General features: G+C 49.9%; 2 protein-coding genes across 6 annotated transcripts; one reads left to right on the top strand and one right to left on the bottom strand.

Annotated features, from left to right (window-relative positions):
• The first annotated feature begins 1,242 nt into the window (after positions 1 to 1,242).
• MINDY1 (MINDY lysine 48 deubiquitinase 1) lies at positions 1,243 to 10,202 on the top strand. Its single transcript, XM_043457770.1, has 10 exons — positions 1,243 to 1,382; positions 3,502 to 4,312; positions 4,894 to 4,951; positions 5,347 to 5,411; positions 6,235 to 6,393; positions 6,730 to 6,832; positions 7,624 to 7,766; positions 8,693 to 8,884; positions 9,218 to 9,373; positions 9,650 to 10,202. The coding sequence occupies exons 2-10, from the start codon at positions 3,860 to 3,862 to the stop codon at positions 9,728 to 9,730; spliced, it is 1,410 nt and encodes a 469-aa protein (XP_043313705.1). The 5' UTR covers positions 1,243 to 1,382; positions 3,502 to 3,859; the 3' UTR covers positions 9,731 to 10,202.
• A 781-nt stretch (positions 10,203 to 10,983) lies between these two features.
• On the bottom strand, positions 10,984 to 21,182 carry ANXA9 (annexin A9). Of its 5 annotated transcripts, none has more exons than XM_043457726.1 (14): positions 20,840 to 21,182; positions 20,596 to 20,722; positions 20,046 to 20,136; positions 19,777 to 19,873; positions 19,154 to 19,248; positions 18,806 to 18,919; positions 17,732 to 18,263; positions 16,963 to 17,042; positions 16,739 to 16,798; positions 16,218 to 16,302; positions 15,982 to 16,077; positions 15,833 to 15,891; positions 11,729 to 11,851; positions 10,984 to 11,502 (listed from the first exon to the last, which is right to left on the bottom strand). In XM_043457726.1, exons 3-14 carry the CDS (start codon positions 20,118 to 20,120, stop codon positions 11,440 to 11,442), a joined length of 1,479 nt encoding a protein of 492 aa, XP_043313661.1. In that variant the 5' UTR covers positions 20,121 to 20,136; positions 20,596 to 20,722; positions 20,840 to 21,182; the 3' UTR covers positions 10,984 to 11,439. The 5 variants fall into 5 exon arrangements, with proteins under 5 accessions (XP_043313661.1, XP_043313672.1, XP_043313689.1 ...); XM_043457737.1 differs by having other exon boundaries at positions 20,629 to 20,722; XM_043457754.1 differs by having other exon boundaries at positions 18,173 to 18,263; positions 20,840 to 21,178.
• Between the last annotated feature and the right edge of the window lie 311 nt (positions 21,183 to 21,493).

Here is a 21,493-nt window from a genome sequence, read left to right as displayed (position 1 = left end):
TTTACTTAATACCTATAGTCTCTTGCCAACTCCTGCTGCTTCTTTTACAACTCTGTAGCCATTTGGCAAAATGTCTTATTCTTCCCCGGTCTGTTGTAACCTGGGATCTATACGCCCTGCCTCCCCAGTTGTTCCAACTACCCTTTCAGCCTGCAGAGTTGCTTGAAGTTTCATCCTGCCGTAGCCCTGTGAGGAGAGCTTGGAAGGCCTTTCAGAATGTAGAGTTGGGTTCCAACCTCCTTTAACTGCCACCTTCCAGCCCCAGAGGAGTGCAGAGTACTGCATGTAAATGTACTCTCATCATCAAAGGTTCCCTCAGTTATGAATCCGTCCCCCCCCCCCCCCTTTTTTTTTCTGCAGCCAGCTTCACACCAGTTTTTCCTCCTCATCAAGCTAGGAATTGAGGGGAAGTGATGGATGAGAAGCTGAGGCCTGTGGGGGTAACAAGGACCAGAGCACAGGGGTATGGAATCCCCTGCTTGCTCAGCCTTTTTTCTGCTTGCTGCCCTCGCTGCTTCTTCCGCACCTTTTGCATTACCAGGGTGCAGCCCCGCCGGTTTCATTTCTTAACTAAAAAAAAGAAAAAATGATACAGTACGGACTTCGAAAGGATCAGGATTTTTTTCACTTTAAATGAATAAATATGAAAATATCAGGCTCTTTGGCCCTGTTTTCGGGAGGAAGGGCAGAGGACTGCCGCACCCAGGGAGATCCAACAAGCTTCGGTCCAGCCCTGCTCCTCCCAGCTCAGCCAGGGCCCTTGCTCTTCCCTATTCTCACCAGAGAGGCACAAGTGCTCCATCCCTTCCAGCGGCAGGCGGAGAGAAGAGAAAGGGTCTGTTGTTTTTCTCTCCTTGTTTCTCTCCCTCACTGCTGATCACCAAGCTGCTGACCAGGTCAGAAAGCCCGAATGGAAATCCGCCAGTGCCGGGCAGGCTCCTCCTCCTTCGGGAAGCTTGTCCTTGACTGATTTTTCTTTGTCCCGATGGGGGAAAAAAGAGAGAGAGAGAGAAAGAACAAAAAAGAAAAACCACAAACTTCCTTTGAAAACCAGCGCTTGTAGACGGGGCCTGGAGCGCGCGCCCTAGACTCGGCGACTCAGATCCTGAAGACGCTCTGAGCGATCTGGGCGCACCTGGGCTGCACCCCTGCCTGGCTGCACCCTTCTCCAGGGCCCCCCGGTCGTGGGCGTGAGCCCGGAAGTAGCCACGAGCCAGCCGGGACCGCCGCTCGTAAACCTGGGTAAACCTGTGTAGACTCTGGCGTTGACAGCTGGGAGGCGGCCGGGACTGGCGGCGCCCCTCTCAGAGCCCACCTCCCTCACCGCAGTCCCGGAGTTGAACCCTCCTTCTAAGTCCTGGAACAGCCCCCACTTCTTTAAGGTAAAAACTGTCTTAACCATTTCCTTCAGCTTTTTTCCTTTCCCTCTCTAGCTTTGGGGAGGTGACCCTGCCTATCCTCCCACCCTGGGTCTCTGTAAGTCTGGATTTCTAGAGACGCTCAGGCAGAAGGAGTAAGTAAAAGAGATGCTACCTTTCCGCCTTTTAATTACACCTTCCCCGTCTCCCTTGCTAACAAGTAGACAGGGCACTGTGGCGGACTTATTCTGAGGGGAAAATCTAAACCATTAGTTGCATGAAGATTTGGGTCAGAGTGAGAGGGAGACTGGAATGGAACCCTAGGCACTTGAAGGGAGAGTAAAGTTCCTGGGGAGCAGAGGTGGGAGGGGGAAGTGTCTTCTTGAAGCTACAGACCTGATTCCTGAGATTCTTTCAGCTTCTGGCTATTTATTGCTACTGGCTAGGGAGGGGCAGGGGCTGTTTTACCTCCCCTGTCTGCCACCAGAGGATGATTCCAGAAAGTGTAGGATTTAGTTAAGAGGGAAGGAATGAATTCCTTGTTTAAGTACCTGTGAGTCTCAGAATGCATTCTGCTCTCAAGTACTCCATGCCCACTCCACCAGGTGTGGACCCTGTAGCCTGGAATTTCTTCCAATTACACTTCCTTCCCCTCTTCTGAAGGATTAGCCCACTTAGCTTTCAACCCAGTTTCTCTGAGACCCAGCTTCCTCTGGTAGTCCAGTTCTGGGTTCTTTTGGTTCACTGGACTGCCCAACCCCCACTTAATTATAGACCATTTGTGGCATTTGGATAGAAAAGATAAGAAGTAAGCCCTGTTTTTCTCCAAGCTTTTAAAAAATTGTCCCAGGCTCTGCTTTCTGCTTCTGAGGCTCATCCTAAATGACATTTGGGAAGGAAGGAAAAAAGGAGAGATTTAAAAAAAAAAAAAAGTGTAAGGCCTGCGGGCAAATTTTGCTACTCCGATTCTAAATTAATTACATGGAAATGAGATGCAGCTATCATAGATTATATTTGAATCAGAAGGATGATCAATTTGGGTGACTAGTCTTATTTCCATGACTTTTACTCAACTTCACTTCCAAGGCTTTACCTTAGCTCTAAATTCCTGATTTACCTGATTGCGAAAGGAAGCATAGTCTCAGGTTAGGAGGAAGCAAGAGAAAAGGTTTCTAACAAGTTTATTTCTCTGCCTTTCTCACCCTGACCAAGGTGGAGAGGGGAGCAAGGAGGTTGAAGGGAGATATTTTCCAGGAGGCAGGGTTTGTGGCTTTTTATCATCTACTATCCATAGTGTTAATTAAATGTCTATGCTTAGTGCTGGTAGAGAGCAGATTAAACAGGTCCTGAGTTGACATTTAAAATGACCTAGATGGGAATAGATTGAAAGAACATTTGCACAGATAGATGAATGTAGAGGGAGTAACTTTTTTTTATGTAAATCAGTAATCAGTGTTTTCATATTCCATGTAGCGAGCAAGGGAGTACGGGGTTTGAGCAGTTTTCAGAGCATAGAGGAACTGAGGAGAAGTTGCTATCCCAACTCCAGCTGGCAAGAGAAGCTTACTGGAAGAATGGGGCTGGGGGTGGGGTGGGACAAGTTGTACCTCTAATCTGAAATTACTTATCAGAACCCATCTCTGTTTCAAGTCACCATGCCTGCATTTCCCCTCCCCAGCCTACAGGAAGCTCCTCCCAGGACCTTTTTGTTGTGGTTTGCAATTGTGTAAAGCTGGAATTCTAAAGGTGGAGTCCTTCAAGGAGAAAGACTTCTTTCTCACCAGTGTTTCCCCTTTAGGGGTATGATACTGACTCTTTTTCTTCACCCCAAGCACTGTTTAGCTATTTGGCCTTGGGATGAAGCAGAGAAAACAAGGCCCTAAAGATAGATATAAGCCATGTGTGCTCGGGATGTTCCCTGAAGAGTCAAGGGCAGGGGTGGGGGATGGGGCAGAGGATTCACCCTCATTCCAGCTATGGTGGGTTTTACTGACAGGATGCTTATTTCAAGGTTAGCCACAGAGCACTGTATTAAGATCACTGTCAGTATTGTGTGAACATTTCTTTCTCCATCTCTGTTCCTTCTTTCTCCTTTTGCTCTCCCTTTCTGTCTTGTCTTCATTCCTTGTCGTTTCTGTTTCAGGAAAGCTGACGCCACCCAATGTCGTCAATCCCAGCAGAGTTATCCCTTCCAAACCTTCGAGTCCTGTACCCTCTTTGGTCCCATCTGGTCACAGCAAGTTAGAGGTGACAGCTCGACCTGGGGCCCTTCTATTTAACCTAAAACTGTACTGCCCATAACCTGGAGTGGCTGAACAGACGCTCACCAAGCCTTCTGCACTACATTCCTTTTCCAAGATTTTTCTGGGTCCATTTACTTTTCAGCCCAATGATTTCCTTCTTATTGGATCCATCTCCCGTTGGCATATCAAGCTTAGAGTAAGGCCAGTCTCTGTGGACAGTAAAGCCCTTCGGCACCCCTCAGTCAACCCTTCCTGGCCATGGAACACCATCAACCTGAGCATCCAGCCCCTGGTGAGGCCAGGACTGCAGAAGCAGTCAGCCCTGAAAACCACAAGGTCTTGTCAGAGCCCAAAGAGCACCCTCAGGAGAAGGATGCCAAAGAGGCGGACGGGGCAGCTGGAGAACAGGAGCCAGTCGAGCAAGCTTCACTGCCAGCCCAAGGCCAGGATAACTTCGAGTCCCCTCCACCAGATGCTAGCTCAAGCCAACCAGGGCCAGCCCAGGAGACTCAACCTGAGATAGAGACAGTGGGGGCCTGCTCCAGGCTCCAGGAGCTTCCCCAGTCCCCCAGGGCCCGACAGCCTGAGCTAGACTTCTACTGTGTCAAGTGGATCCCCTGGAAAGGAGAACAAACACCTGTCATTACCCAGAGCACCAACGGCCCTTGCCCTCTCATCGCCATCATGAACATCCTTTTTCTTCAGTGGAAGGTAAGAGGGAGTTTGGATCGGGTCTTAGAAAATCTTGATCATTCTGCTTTTCTCAAACCTGTCAAACTTTCCAGGTTTTTCTTCCTTTTTCTCCAGATTGAACAAATGAGATAAGATATTTGCAAAAACAAGACAATTTAAAAAAAAGAAAACAAGACAATTATCTGTCCTATTCCTGCATCTTCTACTGTCTAGCAAATGGGAATGCCTTGCAATTTTTCACATTCATTCCCTTGCTCCAGTTGAAGCCATTTTCCCCCACCACACCTGACTACTGGATAACCCCTGCCCTCCTGCCGTTCTCTGGGTTCCTCTTTCAGTGCTCCATGAAGGAAAGCACACACCTGACTAACTTTTTTTTTTAATTTATTCATTTTTGGCTGTGCTGCGTCTTTGTTGCTACACACAGGCTTTCTCTAGCTGTGGCTGAGTCGGGGCTACTCCTTGTTGTGGTGCGTGGGCTTAGTTGCCACATGACATGTGGAATATTCCCAGACCAGGGAGCGAACTTTGTCCCCTGCATTGGCAAGCAGATTCTTTACCAATGACTGGCCAACTCTTTGATCTCTCCTTGCCTCCAGGTAAAGCTGCCACCTCAGAAGGAAGTTATCACATCAGACGAGCTCATGGCCCATCTTGGTGAGTGACTGGGCCTTCAAGAGGAATTGCCCAAAAGGTTCCAGTGCTATCTACTGAGCCAGAAATCCAGAGTATTGAGGGGCTCCTCATTTGGGGATCTTATGTGGCAGGGAGGGTAAAGGTCTGTAGGGCTTCGCTGCAAGGCTGGGGAATGAAAAGCAAAAGTCAAGGGGTCAGGAGTCCTGGGTCGTCATCCTCATTCTTCCCTTAGCTTTCACATGTGACCTTGAGTGGGTCCTTCACCTTTTGTGGCTTCTTTCTTCCTCTGAGAAAGGAAGGCCCTTTGCAACTCTGAAAATCTGTGGTTCTGTGATATTACCTCTGTTTTCTTGAAGAAGAGGAAGCAGCTTTTGGGACAGTGGTGGGGTAAGCTGATAAGGAATCCTGTCTTGTAGGAGACTGCCTTCTGTCCATCAAACCTCAGGAAAAGTCAGAGGGACTTCAGCTTAATTTTCAGCAGGTGAGGTGAAAGATCTGTGAACTGGGGGGTTGCAGGTTCATAAGGGGACACCAGGCTATAAGAGATGCTTTTCTGATACTTCTCAAGAGGGTTCTTTGAACCATCATTTCTTTCTGCAGGAGGGAGAGAGTGTATCTCTGTCTTAGAAAATATGTTCATTTACATAAGATAAAGAAGGATTGAGAAAAGGGAGGACTTTCCATTGTAAGAGAAACCTGGGGGGAAAAGCAACAAGATTAATTTTTTTTTTTTTTCCTGGAGGTAGGAGTGGAACAAGAAGAGGGAAGGCTAGAATATCCATCAATTTCTTTTTCCACCAGTTTTATTGATATATAATCGACATATAATACTGTGTAAGGTTTATTTTTTCATTTCATTTTATTTTTTTAATTGAAGTATAGTTGATTTACAATACTGTGTTAGTTTCAGGTATATAGTGTGGTGATTCCGTATTTTTGCAGATTAAATTCTGTAATAAGTTATTATAAGATACTGGCTATTTTTTTTTTTTTTTAATTTTTTTTTTTAAGATACTGGCTATCTTATAATTAGATTGGCTGGGTATATGGGACTTCCCTGGTGGTTCAGTGATTAAGACTCTGTGCTTCCAATGCAGAGGGCATGGGTTCGATCCCTGATTGGGGAACTAAGATCCCACGTGCCTCACAGCCAATAAACAAGTAAATAAATAAAATTTAAAAAAAAAAGATACTGGGTATAATTTCATTTGCTATACAGGATATCCTTGTTGCTTATCTATAACACTAAGTTTATGCACAATGTGCTGCGTTGACCTATCCATCATTTTCTTTTCCGCCCCCAGAACGTGGACGATGCAATGACAGTGCTGCCTAAACTGGCCACAGGTCTGGATGTCAATGTGCGGTTCACAGGAGTCTCTGATTTTGAGTATACACCTGAGTGCAGTGTCTTTGACCTACTCGGCATACCTCTGTACCATGGCTGGCTTGTTGATCCACAGGTGAGGGTGGGAGGGCCCAAGTGAGCCTCAGCCAGCTCAAGCTGAGAGAGAAGCAAAATTTTGTGGGGTTGGGGTTAGGGAGGTAGGGAGTAGATTGGCTAGGGAGGGGGTTGGGGTCTCAAGGTTGGATTCGGTGTGGAATTCCTTTAGTTTTTAACTTTTGGGGGTAACATTCAAACACAAGCAAGCAATATGAGAATGGGTCAATTCTTTAGACATCAAAAGTTTCAGGAAGCTTTTGTCATAGGGTTGCAATCCTTGTGGGCTTGGTTCATTTCCTTCCTAAAAAAAGCTCTCCATTTTGGGGGGTACCACCCCATCCCGCTGCCCATGCAGAGTCCTGAGGCTGTGAGTGCAGTCGGGAAGCTGAGTTACAACCAGCTGGTAGAGAAGATCATCACTTGCAAGCACTCCAGTGACACCAACCTGGTGACAGAAGGTGACATTCCTCCCTTCTCCTCAGCAATCTCATGTGGAGGGAATGATGGCTACTGAGGCTTAGTGTTTATTGTCTGTTTTCCCACCACCACGTCCCATGAGAATGTAGGCACCACGAGCGGGAGTTTGGGGAGTTGTCTGTTTCGTTCACTGATGTACCCCCTAACCGAGTGCAGCGCCTGGTTGCTCCGTTAGCATCTGTTTGTTTATTTATTTGGCTGAGTCTTAGTTGTGACATGTGGGGTTTTTTTTTCAGTGGCGGCATGGGCTTCCCAGGTGGTTCAGTGGGTAAAGAGTCCACCTGCAGTGCAGGACATGCAAGAGACTCAAGTTTGATCCCTGGGCTGGGAAGATCCCCTGGAGGAAGGGCGTGGCAATCCACTCCAGTATTTTTGCCTGGAGAATCCCCATGGACAGGGGAGCCTGGTGGGCTACAGTCCATAGGGTTGCAGAGTAGGACACAAGTGAAGCGACTTAGCATGCGTGTACACCTGCGTCTTTCTCTCTCATTTTTTAAAAATAATTACTTATTTATCTGTGGAGGGTCTTAGTTGCGGCATGTGGGATCTAGTTCTCTGACCTGGGCCCCCTGCATTGGGAGCATAGAGTCTTAGCCACTGGACCACCAGGGAAGTTCAGCGTCTGTTGAATGGATGAATATAACCAGGCTTCAAGGAGGGAATGTCACAGGTGGGACTGATCCCTAGGGCTTTGGTAGGGGCTCTCTGGATGATCCTACTGTGGACTTTGGATTTGAGTCCCCTGTCCCTCTTTTCCCGTCCTTGCTGCCAGGCCTGATTGCAGAGCAGTTCCTGGAGACCACTGCCGCACAGCTGACCTACCATGGTCTGTGTGAACTAACAGCAGCTGCCAAGGAGGGCGAACTGAGCGTCTTTTTCCGGAACAACCACTTCAGCACCATGACTAAGCATAAGGTGAGGGTTTGGAGGTGGGAGGTTGGAGTGCTGTCTATTTCCTTGTGCCTGTTTCTTCTGGGTCAGTGTTTCAGTCAGGATAAGGTAGATTAAGCTGTGGTAACAAATGACCCCTAATGTCCCTGTGGTTTACCATGACAAAGGTTTATTTCTCATTCATGTTGCATGTCCACTGTGGGTTGGCTACAGTTCTGTCCCACATTATCTTCACTCTGCGGCCCTGGCTGACAAAACAGCCTTTATCTGGAACATAGGAGAGAGAGAGGGACACACCATGTGCAGTGTTGGTTCTGCTACCATCTCACTGGCCAGAGCGAGACATAAGGAGTAAGCTTGCCATCAGTGGGCCAAGAGAGTGTACATCCTCTCCCAGGAAGGGGCAGTGGAAGTTTTGAACGATACTAGTTTTCCAAGGCTTCCCTCGTGGCTCAGACTGTAAAGAATCTGCCTGTAGTGCAAGACACCCGGGTTTGATCCCTGGGTTGGGAAGATCCTCTGGAGAATGGAATGGCAACCCATTCCTGTATTCCTGCCTAGAGAATTCCATGGAAAGAGGAGCCTGGTGGGCTACAGTCTATGGGGTTGCAAAGAGTTGGACATGAGCGCGCGACTAACACACATATAGTTTTCCAAAGCTAGAAACTGTCTAAGCGTTCTAGGAATTGAGTAGAAGAGGGAGAGATCTTTGGTTCTTAAAGGATTTATCCTCATAGGCATCCCGTGAGCCCAGAGAACCTCGGGAAGTAGGATAGGAAGACTTCAGCCCTGAGGACTCCATGCTTTTAGCGGCAGTGACTGCCACACTCACACTGACACGTTTCAGCTAGCACGCCGATCAGTCATATGGGCTCTGCGAATCTCAGATCACTCTGGCCATGAACTGCTGCTCTCGCCCATCCCACCAGCACGTGTTCTCTTCCTCACAGGGTCACTTGTACCTTCTGGTCACTGACCAGGGCTTTCTGCAGGAGGAGCAAGTGGTGTGGGAGAGCCTGCACAATGTCGACGGAGACAGCTGTTTCTGTGACTCTGACTTTCACCTCAGTCACTCCCCGGGCAAGGGACCCGGATCGGAAGGTGGGAGTGGCTCCCCAGAAAAGCAGCGGCAGGTGGACCAGGTGTGTGGGGCCTTGGGGGTGGGGGTGGGGTGCAGAGAGCGTGCCCGCCCCGGAGAGCTCTGTGCCCAAGGCGAGCAGCCTGTATCTTATCATCTGGAGACTGTAACTTATGACACCGGGCCCCTCTGTGGTCTCTGGACCATCTCTGCACTTGGGGTGTGTTCTCTGGCATCACAGATAAAATACGCGGCTGTGTGTTTCCCTCTGGAGGAGAAGGAGCTGGGGGATATAAAGGATAAGGAAAGGCTGAGCTGGTTTGGAAGCCTAAGCCCAGCCTGGCCAGCCCCCTGCCGCAGCCTCCCTCACCGCCCTTGCTCTTGCCCCTGTCTCTAGGACTACCTGATCGCCTTGTCCCTGCAGCAGCAGCAGCCCCCGCCCCAGGGCACGTCAGGTCTGAGCGACTTGGAACTGGCCCAGCAGCTTCAGCAAGAGGAGTATCAGCAGCACCCAGCGGCCCAGGCTGCCCCTGCCCGGGCCCCATCGCAGCAGGTGGGCCTGCTCCTCCTTGCCCTTACTGCCGCCCCTCCAGCGTCCCCGCATCCCCAGCATGCCACTCCGGCTTCCCCTGACCCAGACTTTTGTTATTCCCACCAGCACCTCTTCAAGGTTTCCCTTGGGGCCCTTCTGTCTGTCCCTCTCCCCTGGGTCCCCTCCTGTCTCTCTCTCCCCACAGCCCCTCCCAATTCCGATCCCTGCTTCCATCTAGAGTCCCTGTCTCATGTTCTGCCATGGTCGATGGGTGACCAGCTGTTAAATCTGACACAGGGGAGAGGAGCCGCATCTGGACGCCCAGCTGCTGAGCGTCGGCAAAGGCCGAAGCAAGAGTCCGACTGTGTCCTCCTGTAGCCCTGCTTGGGCTGGCTGCCTTGCCTCCCCTTTCAGAGGCGGGGGCTATTTGCTTGCTCCCCCAGCTCAACTTGAGATATGCAGGGTAACTTATTTATGGGATATTGGGGGTCAGAGCAGGCAGCGAATGCTGAGGTCAGACTTGGTGACCTCTTTGCCCTCATGTGCTGCCGCTTCTTCCTCCCAATCGTCCAGGGCAACATTGGGCTTGATGGGGTGAGGATTTCTGATTTCTAACTCTTTTCCCCCAGAATAGTCACATTAATGTACAGACTCAGGCTCCAGGGTGAAGTCCCTGTCTAGAATCCACCTCCCCTACTTTCCACCCCTGACTGGCTGGGTCATCCTACAGGCCCATCCGAATCCATCCATCCATCCGTCCATCCGTTTGTTTCAGGGTTTGATTTGGGTTTCTATCTGTATTATTTGTAATGCCTTCCTAGGGGTTTGGAAATAAAACTTCTTTCCTGAAGTGTGTTGTTTGCCTTACCCTGCAGCTATGTGGTTAAGTATTTGACCCAATTGAGGAATGCAAAGCATGGTGGGGGTGGGGGTGGAGGTGGTGTGGGGATGGTAAAGAGGCTTGAGGGGGTGGCCTGTCATTTCTAGTAGAGCCAGCAGGGGGAGCCAAAAGTCTGCTTTTTCCTCTCTTGTTTTTTTTTTCATGTGGTTGTTGCTGTTAACCCACTCCAGTATACTTGCCTGGAGAATTCCATGGACAGAGGGCCTGGCGGGCTACAGTCCATTGGGTCGCAAAGAGTCAGACGCGGCTGAAGTGACTTAACATGCACACATGTTGTTTAGTTGCTAAGTCATGTTCACCTCTCGCCACACTATAGACTGTAGCCTGCCAGGCTCCTCTGTCTGTGGGGATTCTCCAGGCAAGAATACTGGAATGAGCTGCCATTTCCTTCTCCAGGGGACCTTCCCAACCCAGGGGTCTTTACCCACTGAGTCACCGGGGACGCCCCTTCTTTTGGAGGTAGTACTCTAATTTGGGAGGTGGGTTGCTAAGTCCCAGCTTTGGACAGATGAATTTGAGAATTGTGTGCCCTGCTAACCCACCCAAATGTTCCCATTCAGGGAAAGGGTAGCTTGATCTTTTGCTTGCTTCTCAGGTCATACAGATGGTCCTTTGCTACTTCTAGCCATTTCTGGCCTCGTGGTTCCTGGTTCTCACTTATTTTGCCTGAAATTTCCTGGGGAAGAGAGAATAATGTGGGTAAGGGGGGAGGCACAGAGGAGGCAAGTTGTTGACAACTGCAGTTTAGAGCCTCAAACAGGACTCCTGTTGAATATCCAAGTGCACATCAAAGGCACCTCCAACTTCAAAGCCTCCTCCCAGCCAGTGTCCCGCTCCACCCAAACTTCAATCAGGGAACACAAATGACAGTGAAGTTTGCCAAAAGAAATCAAGCATTAGCGAGATGTTCTGGCCAGAATTCAGGAAGAATGAATAGGACAGAAACTATCCAAGCGATCTCATTTTGCACACCCAGGACAGAGCTAGGGGACCCAGGTGCAGACATCACTTTGAGATGAGAGAAGTGAAGGAATTTAAAAGAAACTTTGAGTTTTGGCCTCAACAAGAAGCTGGAACATGTGGTGCTCAGTGAGGGGTTATCTTATTTGGAGGCCCAGCTGGTCTCCTGCAGGCTCAGCCAAACAAGAGAATCTCAGATCCTTGAACGTCATGCGGAGATGAGGTCTCAAAGGTCTTCCGCCCTGCACAGGGCTAGTAGGGCTGACCGGCAGTCCCCTTTCACTGCATCCTGCAGACAGGAAAGTCAGATGTTAGGAAGACCTGCCACCATCATGGCTCAGGCACTCTGTTCTCTCCCTCATGCTGGTCCAGAGCTTGTTTGGTTTCTAGAGTTCTGCTCTAAATTAACCAGAGACCCAGGAGTTCTCCAGGCCATGAATATGCTCCACTGTGTGCAGGGTGGAGGTAAAGGATGAAGCTCTGGGGCTCCAGGTTAAGAACCAGCCAAGTCTCACCTGGAGGGAAGAGTAGAGGGACTTCCCATATTTCTTTCTGAACTCGGCTCGGATACTTAGAAGATCAGTCTCACTTCGAGAAATAAGGATGCGCATCAGTACTTGGTAATTGGGCTCAGTCTCCTGGTAGAGGAAGAAACAGAATGGGGTTGTGGTGGTAGGGAAATTCTCACAGGGCAGGGATTGGGCCACACGGTGGATTATTCTAGGGAGTGCTGGTGAGGAGTCAAGGAAAAGAAAATATGCATTATCTAGGGGCAAACGTTATCTGTCCATCCTCAAGAGAGATGATGTGGCAGGAAAAATCAGTTGCTGTGGGGAATATTTACAGGAATATCACTCATTCCTTTCACATCTTTCCTGGCCTTGCCATTAGCTTTGAGTCTCACTCCAGGAGCAGGGACTCAAGAAAGGATAGAGATGTGCTACCTGTGAAGACTTACAGCATGATAGTTAAGAGACTGTTAACAGGGAATGTCCAAGGAGGACACTCACCCTATCCCTAAACAGTCATTGGTTTAGGAATGCCGAACAGAGGTTCGGCATCATTTTGTTTCTCTTGTACCTGCAACAGGCCTCTTGCCTTTTGGTTAAAGACAGTAACGGAGGGTTCAGTTTAGAAATAATAGAGGTGTATGTGGCATGTGTGCTAAGTTGCTTCAGTAGAGTCTGACTCTGTGCAACCCTATAGACTGTAGCCTGCCAGGTTCTTCTGTCCATGGTATTCTCCAGGCAAGAACACTGGAGTGGGGCACCATTTCTTTCTCCAGGGCAGGGGTCGAACCCATTGTCCCTTATGTCTCCTGCATTGACAGGTGGGTTCTTTACCACTAGCGCCACCTGTGAAGTGAAAGTCGCTCAGTCGTGTCTGACTCTGCGACCCCATGGGACTATACAGTCCATGGAATTCTCCAGGCCAGAATACTGGATTGGGTAGCCTTTCCCTTCTCCAGGGGATCTTCCCAACCCAGGGATCGAACCCAGATCTCCCACATTGCAGGCAGATTCTTTACCAGCTGAGCCACAAGGGAAGCCCAAGAATACTGGAGTGGGTAACTTATCCCTTCTACAGGACATCTTCCCGACCCAGGAATCGAACTGGAGTCTCCTGCATTACAGGCAGATTCTTTACCAACTGAGCTATCAGGGAAGCCCCAGTAGGGGTATACCTGTGACCTGTGATGTCGCTCAGTCATGTCCGACTCTTTGCGACCCCATGGACTATAGCCTACCAGGCTCCTCAGTCCATGGAATTTTCCAGGCAAGAGTACTGGAGTGGGTTGCCATTTCCTTCTCCAGGGGATCTTCCTAACCCAGGGATCGAACCCGGGTCTCTCGCACTCCAGGCAGATGTCTGTATGTGTATCTTTACTGTCTGAGCCACCAGGGAAGAGGTATAGTACATCATCAAATCAGGAGCTATAGCCGATTATAATAATGTTATCATGAGAGATTTTTAAATAAACTGTTTTGGTTGCAAAAATCCTGTTTGTGTCATGAGCTGGGCACTGCTGCTATCACCATTTTCTAATACCCTCTTTTCAGAGTTTCCTCAAGCACCTGACTTCTGAGACCCTTCCCAGAATTGCCTGAAACCCACACTTATGGCAACCCTACAGATCATAAACTCCTAGAAGAAGCAAATGATGAAGGGAATATAGGATGCTATATTTTATTTGGACTCATTACCTAATTGTCAGTGGGCCTGATGACTACTTTTTTTTTTCACTTTTAATTTAATCTGATTAGTTTTTTTGCTGCACAGCTTGTGGGGTTTTATTTCCTGACCAGGGATCAGCAGTCAGAGCACGGATGGCTACTCTTTTGAATGGCACGTACCATTGGTTTTGTATTGTGGTAAAGATTGCTGAATGCTTCCCAGTATCCATTCTTCCCTTCTTGCAACTCTTGTACTCCACAGTTGTAGAACTGGGGTAAGAGTTGCTCACTAAGTGAATATTCCCAGGGTGTAAAGTGGCTCTCTACATTAAACCTATATCAAACATCATTCTTCTCTTGTTACCTAAGAGTATATTTGGCATCTCATACTGCCCTAGGATCTTTATAAAGAACATTCATTTTATGGTTCAAATTGGCCTGAATTTGGACTGCAAGGAGATCCAACCAGTCCATCCTAATGGAAATCAGTCCTGAATATTCACTGGAAGGACTGATGTTGAAGCTGAAACTCCAATACTCTGGTCACCTGATATGAAGAGCTGACTCATTTGAAAAGACCCTGATGCTGAGAAAGATTGAGGGCAGGAGGAGAAGGGGACGACAGAGGATGAGATGGTTGGATGGCATCACTGACTCAATGGACGTGAGTTTGGGTAAACTCTGGGAGTTGGTGATGAACAGGGAAGCCTGGTGTGCTGCAGCCCATGGGGTCTTAAAGAGTCAGACACGACTGAGAGACTGAACTGAACTGTCCTGAATCAGCCATCACTTCAAGGTCATTTTTCTGAATAAATATTTTTCACAATTATGTTTTTACATATCTCTCATAAAAGAATAGTATGGAAGTGTCTTGACAGAGTTTTTTGTTTTTTTTTAATAAGCCTGTATCACTTCTTGACTCCTTCTAATATTAAACCCACAATTTATATCCAGGAGTCTAAAGTCCTGTAATCCAAATACATTACAATCACTTCTGGAGTACAGGTTTGTTTTTATGACAGGAATTTAGATAACCACAACTTTTCAAGTGAATCCTAGTGTTCACTCATTATAATAGTACAGGATTTATTGGATAAGTACAAAAATCTACTGTCAAAATGGAAATCTCTGGAAGATAAAGTAAATGCTTCTAGATGCTTCCCTGATGGCTCAGTGGTAAAGAATCTGCCTGCCAATGCAGGAGACACGGGTTCAATCCCTGGTCCAGGAAGATCCCACATACCACGCAGCAACTAAAGCCCGTATGCCACAACTACTGACCCGAGCTGGAGAGCCCAAAAGCTGCAACTACTGAAGCCCGAGGGCCCTAGAGTCTGTGCTCTGGAGCAAGAGAAGCCGCCGCAATGAGCAGCCCGCACACCACAGCGAAGAGGAGACCCCACTCACAGCGACTACAGAAAGCCCTCACAGCAATGAAAGCCCAGCATGGCCATAAATCAATAAATAAAAAGCAAATGTTTTAAGAAAGTTTCCATGTAACATACTGAATAGTTGTCAATAGGCATCATGGTTTCTCAACCAGTATACAAAAAACCATTCTATCTTCAAAGTTTGGGTGGGATTTTTATTGATAGGTCTTGGGGGACAGTTGTACTAGGACACCTAGGTGAATGAGCAGAATGACTGGATTCTGTTTATGAAGTCACTCAAACCAAGACTGCCAATTTAAGTTTGGATTATATAGAACAAAGTCTGACCAGTATGGAGAAAAGTGATCTGGGTACCAAGAGCAGGCTGTAGCTTATAGTATAGACCAACACCTATGGAATAGACTAGGGGTTGACATGTGGCGGTTAAATGTCCTATAGGATCATTATGTGTGTTGTATTGTGTATGTGTATCATTATGTGTATTATGTGTATAGGATCATTATGTGTATTGATCATTAGTGTATGTGTCTATATTGCACATATCATTGTGTGTGCTGTGTGACCTTGGGCAAGGTATTTAACCTCTCTGAGCTTCAGTTTTTTCGTCTATAAACAAGGATGGAGTGTTAATGTGAGGACTTACTGAAATGTGCTCAGCAGAGGCCCTGGCACACAAGGAACCCCTCAGAAATGGGCGGCTCTTTCATTCTTTCCAGTGTTATCATCACCCTCATTCTGGCAACAACTGAAGCCGGACAAGGCAGTGTCTTTACAGAGCAAATTCATATCTGTATTTGGCCACCTAGACATTCTTTGGGCCAAAAATTTTAGCTTTAGGGCCCTGATGGGTCAATGGACTTATCTCTAACCACAGCTCTCTCCTCTACTCTTGACAAAACAATTTGTAAACTTAGGAAAAGAGAGCTACTCCATGTTTACAAAGTAATATGAGATGGTTACATTAGCAACAGCATGAAACTTCCTCTCTCTTGCCCAAGAGGTGTCTCCCGCCTGTTTTTGTTCCAAAGCAAGGGGAAAGGAGCGTCAGTCTTACCTGGAGGGCTTGATGAAGTTTATCAGCAAAGTACAGGGGTGTGTTTCGAATCACCAAGGCTGGAAGCAAAGAGGCAAAGATGGAGAGAGACCACCAACCACAATTCCACAGGAGGCCTCTGCCCCACGGGTTCCAGGCAGACCCCTTACCTAGGCTGAGCAGAGCCACGCAGGCGGCTCCGTGGAAACGGGCCCGGACAGTCTTCTCCAACTCACGCCCTGTGTCCCGCTGGTACTGGTTCAACACTGTGGTGAACACAGGAGGGAGTTAGAAAGATAAGTGGGGGAGGGGGTGGTTATCCCAGAGAAGGATGAGCCCTCCCCACCTTCCTCAGCCAGAACTCATCATCAGAGGAAGCTGGGGAGACCAGAAGACTCCTGTGTACCTCGGACGAGGTGTTCGGGATTGCGCTGGGTGAAGACAAGGACCCACATCCTCTCTGTGCTGGGTCCTTCAGCCTGCTTTAATGCCTGGGAGCAGGGAGTAAATCAGAATCACTGGTTGGGGGGTTGGCAGGCCACGGTTATGGTGTTCCCAGAATCCATAAACATGGAAAAGCTTATTTTAACCTATAAATCAGTTGCATTTATTTATCTGTGTAGCACAGCATGCAGGACCTTAGTTCTGCAATGAGGGATCGAACCCATGTCCCCTGCCGTGGAAGGAATTAAATAATCCCCAAATGCCCATGAGAGGACAATGTGTGAGTTCAGGAGTCAGAGGCCAGATGAGTGGAAAAAGCTTCATGTGTGGCACTGCCTGACACCCCATGTCCCCCTTACATCACTGAGGATTCCTTCCCAAGGCAAGGACCGTTGAGCAGGACAAGTGGGCACACAGGTCACCGGCTCTAAGATACCGTGTCTTATGTGCACGACGGTGCACACTCCACCACCCCTTGCTCACCTGGACGTCCTGTGCAGCCAGGTTATAGTCAATGATTCCAGTGTAGGCCTCGCGCCCTCCCTGGGAAGAAAAACTCTCAGGAGGACTCTTTGGAGGGCAGTTTTTTATCACCAGACCAACAAACCAAACCTTGGTCTCCCCCCAAAGCCCTCTCCTGCTCATTACACCACAGCTGGGTCCTCCCCAGTGGGGTAACTCCCTTCCGCCCAGACCAGACCCCTTACCTTGGCCAGGGCCAGGAGCAAGTCCCGCAAGATGCCTCTGGTCTCAGACTTGATGTCCTCCGCAGCATCCACTTGGAAATCTGGGATGGGAGCAGGAGCTCTCTGAATCCTCCTGACTTTTCTCAATGAGGATACCTCCGGGACCGGTTAGATGCCTGTGCCCTGTCAATCCCGCTGTCCCCTGCTTGATGGCTGCTAGTTCCCAGGATGTAAGGCAGAAGCACCACCGTGGCCACCCTGAAAGCATCTCTAAGCTGCGAGTAACCTGTGCGCTGTGGGACGGCCTCGTCTCCCGGTGCCAGACTGCTGGGGGCGGGAGGCAATCAGTTACTTGAGTTGTGGCCAGACAGTGAAAAGAGGATGCGGGTGCCCATATTGTGAAGCAAGATGGCTAGGGCTGGGCCCCCTCCTTGGAGGTGGGGTGAGGTGATGAGGGAGGTAGAACGTGAAGAAAGGAAAGAGCAGGAAAGGAAGAAAAGGAAAGGGAAAAGAGAAGCAGGAAGGAAAAGGGGTAGGAGAGGAGTTAAGAAAATAGGCCAAGGGACTTCCCTGGAGGTCAAGCAGTTAAGACTCTACACTTTCATTGCAAGGCACGCTGGTTCCATCCATGGTTGAGGAACCAAGATCCCATATGCCCGGGATCTTTTGGCATGGCCAAATAGTTAAAAAAAAAAAAAAGACAGGCCAAGGTGGGACATCAAAGGAAAACTGGGGAAAGCAAGAAAACAGAGGGGGTGTGTTAAGATGAGGGTGAGAAAAAACTAGTTACCAATTAGTGGGTGAGGCATGTGGCAGTCACTGCAGGGACAGCAGCCAGGGGCCGAGAATTGACACCTACGAGAGCAGGTCCCCACCTTTCCCCCTGGCTGCATCGAGCGTCCATTCAGCCTGGGATGTGGTGTGATGGCAGAATCAGCAAGGGGCTGGGAAGGTGACTTGGGTGCCCTTGGGACTGTCACAGGGCTCAACCTTGTCATTACCTCAGGATCCACCCTGGAGCCCCAGACTACGACGGTTAATGATTGCTTCTCTCTCTTTAATGATGACAACTGGCTGTCTCCCTGGGGAGACTGAGCCCGGCGGTGGGGGAGGAGGAGAGACCCCAAGGGAACAAGAGGCAGACAGGCTCCCACAGGGCTCCCTGCAGGGAGTGCAGGGGAGACAGGACTGTCCTGTCCAGCTCTTAGAGCTCCATCCTCCACACCCTTACTGTGTTTGTAGACTGCCAGGCACTCCCGCAGCTGGGGTGGGGTTCGGGTGGCAAGAATTTCCAAGGCCACATCTTCAGCAGAACCTGAGCCCTACAAGAAATTGGGAAGCCACTCTGAGACTGAGCCATGTCGTTAGAATGGCGGGGAGCAGACACTGACCACTTGTCCTTTTGAGGGTCAACAAGGACTCCTTTTCCAGGGGGCTTCTGCCAAGTCCACTCCTCTGGAGTGGGCAAAGGCGAAGCAGTCAACCCTTTCTCACCCTCAGTAGGGTCATCACTCCTGGCAAAACTCCTCTCCTGGTATCTTCAATGAGCTTAGTTCCTCAGTCCTGTCCAACTCTTTGCGACCCATGGACTGCAGCCCACCAGGCTCCTCTGTCCATGGGGATTCTCCAGGCATGAATACTAGAGTGGGTTGTCATGCCCTCCCCCAGGGGATCTGCCCAACCCAGGGATTGAACCTAGGCCTCCCGCAATGCAGGCAGTTTTTACTGTCTGAACCACAAGGGAAGCCCAAGAATACGGAAATGGGTAACCTATCCCTTCTCCAGGGATCTTCCTGACCCAGGAATTGAACCGGAGTCTCCTGCACTGCAGGTAGATTCTTTACCAGCTGAGCTACCAGGGTACCTTCAAGGCTTTCCTCAATTCCCGGGCATCAAGATGGGCTGCAGGCTGCAGCAGAGCAACCACGATCCTCTCCAGGTTGCCAGAGAGTGCTGCCTGCAAGGACTTCAGTAGGTCCTACAAGAAACAGTCCCCATGGCAGAGGAACGGCATGAGGGGGAGAGTCCCAGGTGTGTGAGGAGGTTTGGGAATATTTGGCTGGTTCTCATCTCATACCTAACCACCAGGCTTCCCTTCCCCCCACAGCCTGGGTTCAGCAGGGGGTAAGGGCTGGTCTCAACTGCTCTTGTGCCAAGTTTCCTGGGGGCTTCTCCCCGAGCCCACGGCTCCTGGGAATCAGTGTGGTCTCACCTGCTGGGTGCGTTCGTGGAAGGCTCGAGAGATGAGCTGCCTTTGCTCTCGGCTCCGGTTGGTCAGCACGTCCAGAATGGCAATACAGTCCACACCTGAACCAAGGTGAGGGCTGGCCTGTGAGCCTGGCAAAGCCTTGTCAGGGTCTTTACAGAGCTGAGATCCCCTTATTCCTTGACTTGAAGCCTCCAGAGGAGGAGAAGACAAGGTCTAGGAAAAGTTACATCCTCCCTATTACCATTTGATCCTGAAGAAGTTGCCAATGGCATGTAAATCTGACCCAAAGTTAAGCAAAGGTGGCCTGGTACAGTGCAGAAAATGGCCTTTTGGGATCACAGGCTTGCTTTAGAATCCCAGCTCTGCAATATTTTGAGCTGTGTGATCTTGGGCAAGGCTTTTGACCTCCCTGAGCCCCAGTTTCCGCATCTGTGAAACGGAAATAGTATGACTTGCCTCAGAGGGGTGTTGTGAAAATGGAGATAAATACCTACTGGGTACCGGACACACAGAAATGAAGGCATTCCACAAAGATCTATTGAGTGTTGTCAGTTCCTCCTTCTAGCTCCTTGGTCTAGACTGGTTTCTAAAAGATAGATGCCCAAGCGCAGAGGGAAAGGGCTCACCTTGGCCTGCTATGGCCTTCAGCAGCCTCTGTACATCCTTGTCCACACTGAAGCTCAAGAAGGTTCTGAGGGTGCCCAGGGTGCCCCAAGCTGCAGTCTGTAAGACATGTGGGTACCAGAGTCTGCCTATGATCCTCTCCAGTGAGCCAGGCCCTTGGCATAGCCTCAGGCTAGATCATCCTTTCCTACTCCTCACCGCCACCCCCAGCCTCTGCATTAATATAAAAATAATTTTTAAAAATAATTCCTACAATCCCAGCAGCCCTTACCTTGTTGGCAAGGCCCAGGTGACTGAGGATCTCCTGAGTCAAGGAGAGTCCCATCTTCCCGTGGGTCACAGACATGGTGCTACTGGCTGCCCTGGGGGGAGGGACATAGGAGCCGACTGAGGGAACATCCCCCTAGCCCCTCAGGGCCTCTTTATGACCCCCAGGCCTGGGAGCCCTTTGCCCACTCCTTTCCCTTGTTGCAGAAAAAAAGAACAACCTGCTTGGCAGGTTGGGGAGACCAAGTGGAAGGTAAGAAGGGTGCCCCCACCTTCCCCACCACTCACCGTTGTTCAGGAAGCAAGGCTTGATCAGGGATGCTGCTAGAACTAGCACCAAAACAGACCCTCCCAGACTCCAGGGCTGGTCCCCAGGCTCCCCAGCCCATGGTCTGAGATGGATGATCCCCTACTGAGGTCCACCTCCCCCTCGCTTCCGTAGCCTGGCTGGCTGTTCCCGGGGCAGTGTGGGGGAGGTGAGGATTAAGTATGCAGGGTGGGAAATAACAGCACCTCCCCTCATGTCAGCCCCAGACTACAAGTGAGACTGTCACCTGCCCGTCAGCTCCCACCGCTGTGCTGCGTGCCTTTCACCCTCGGAGTTTCCCGCTGGAATCTTTAGGTCAGCAGCTGCAGTCTCTGAGCTGAGGTGAGTGTGTGTTCTTGTGGGTACATGGGTACCTGGAGAAGGAAGCAGGCACTCATGTTAGAAAAGTCCTTTCTCCCTCCCCCAAGTCATCAACGAGTTCCTACCAATCTCCCCCCTCACCCAGCATGAGAGCCCAGGTCGGTGCTTACCCAGAGGTGCTGGGGGCGAAGTGGGTGTCGTCAGAGCCTGGCGTGGTGCCTTGTGTGGGCACCAGCTCCAGTGTGGCCTGGGACAGGACAGCGGCTTGTGCCGCCCAAGCTGAACAGCCAGTCAGATGACCTCTGCAGCAGACCAGCCCCGCCGTCCTCGGGCTCTGGCCCCTCCCAACTGTGGGAGAGGACCAGGCTGTGCCGTGTCCCACATGCAAACACCTCCCTACAGCATCTCTCCTCCCAGGACCTGGCCTCAGCCCAAACAAGAGAACTCCGCTGGCCTCTCAGCAGTTCGGTCCTGACACAGGAGGCTTTGTGCACTGCCTTCTCTGCGGGGCTGGGTTGGGACCACAGAAGCCCAGTCTCTGAGTCCAGTTTCTGACCTGGCTCTGCCTCTGCCTCTAGCTCCCTAGGGGGGCAGGTCAGACAGGCTCCAGGCTGATTTGGAGGCTGATAGAGAAAAACCTGTTGGGGCACATACCAGTGGGGCACCCCAGCCTGCACCCCAGAGGGGTCCCAACCCAGAAACTGCCTTGATGATTGCCTTATTGGGGCAGTAGTGAGGGGGAGTGATGGGAAGAGTAGGGTGGGGAGACTGTGTAAACCACTGCGGAAGGAAGAGCACAGGTGTTTCTGGGTGGGGGAAGATCA

This window comes from Cervus canadensis, chromosome 2, assembly GCF_019320065.1.
Source record: "Cervus canadensis isolate Bull #8, Minnesota chromosome 2, ASM1932006v1, whole genome shotgun sequence".
NCBI lineage: Eukaryota > Metazoa > Chordata > Mammalia > Artiodactyla > Cervidae > Cervus > Cervus canadensis.
This window is presented reverse-complemented; position numbering and strand designations above follow the sequence as displayed.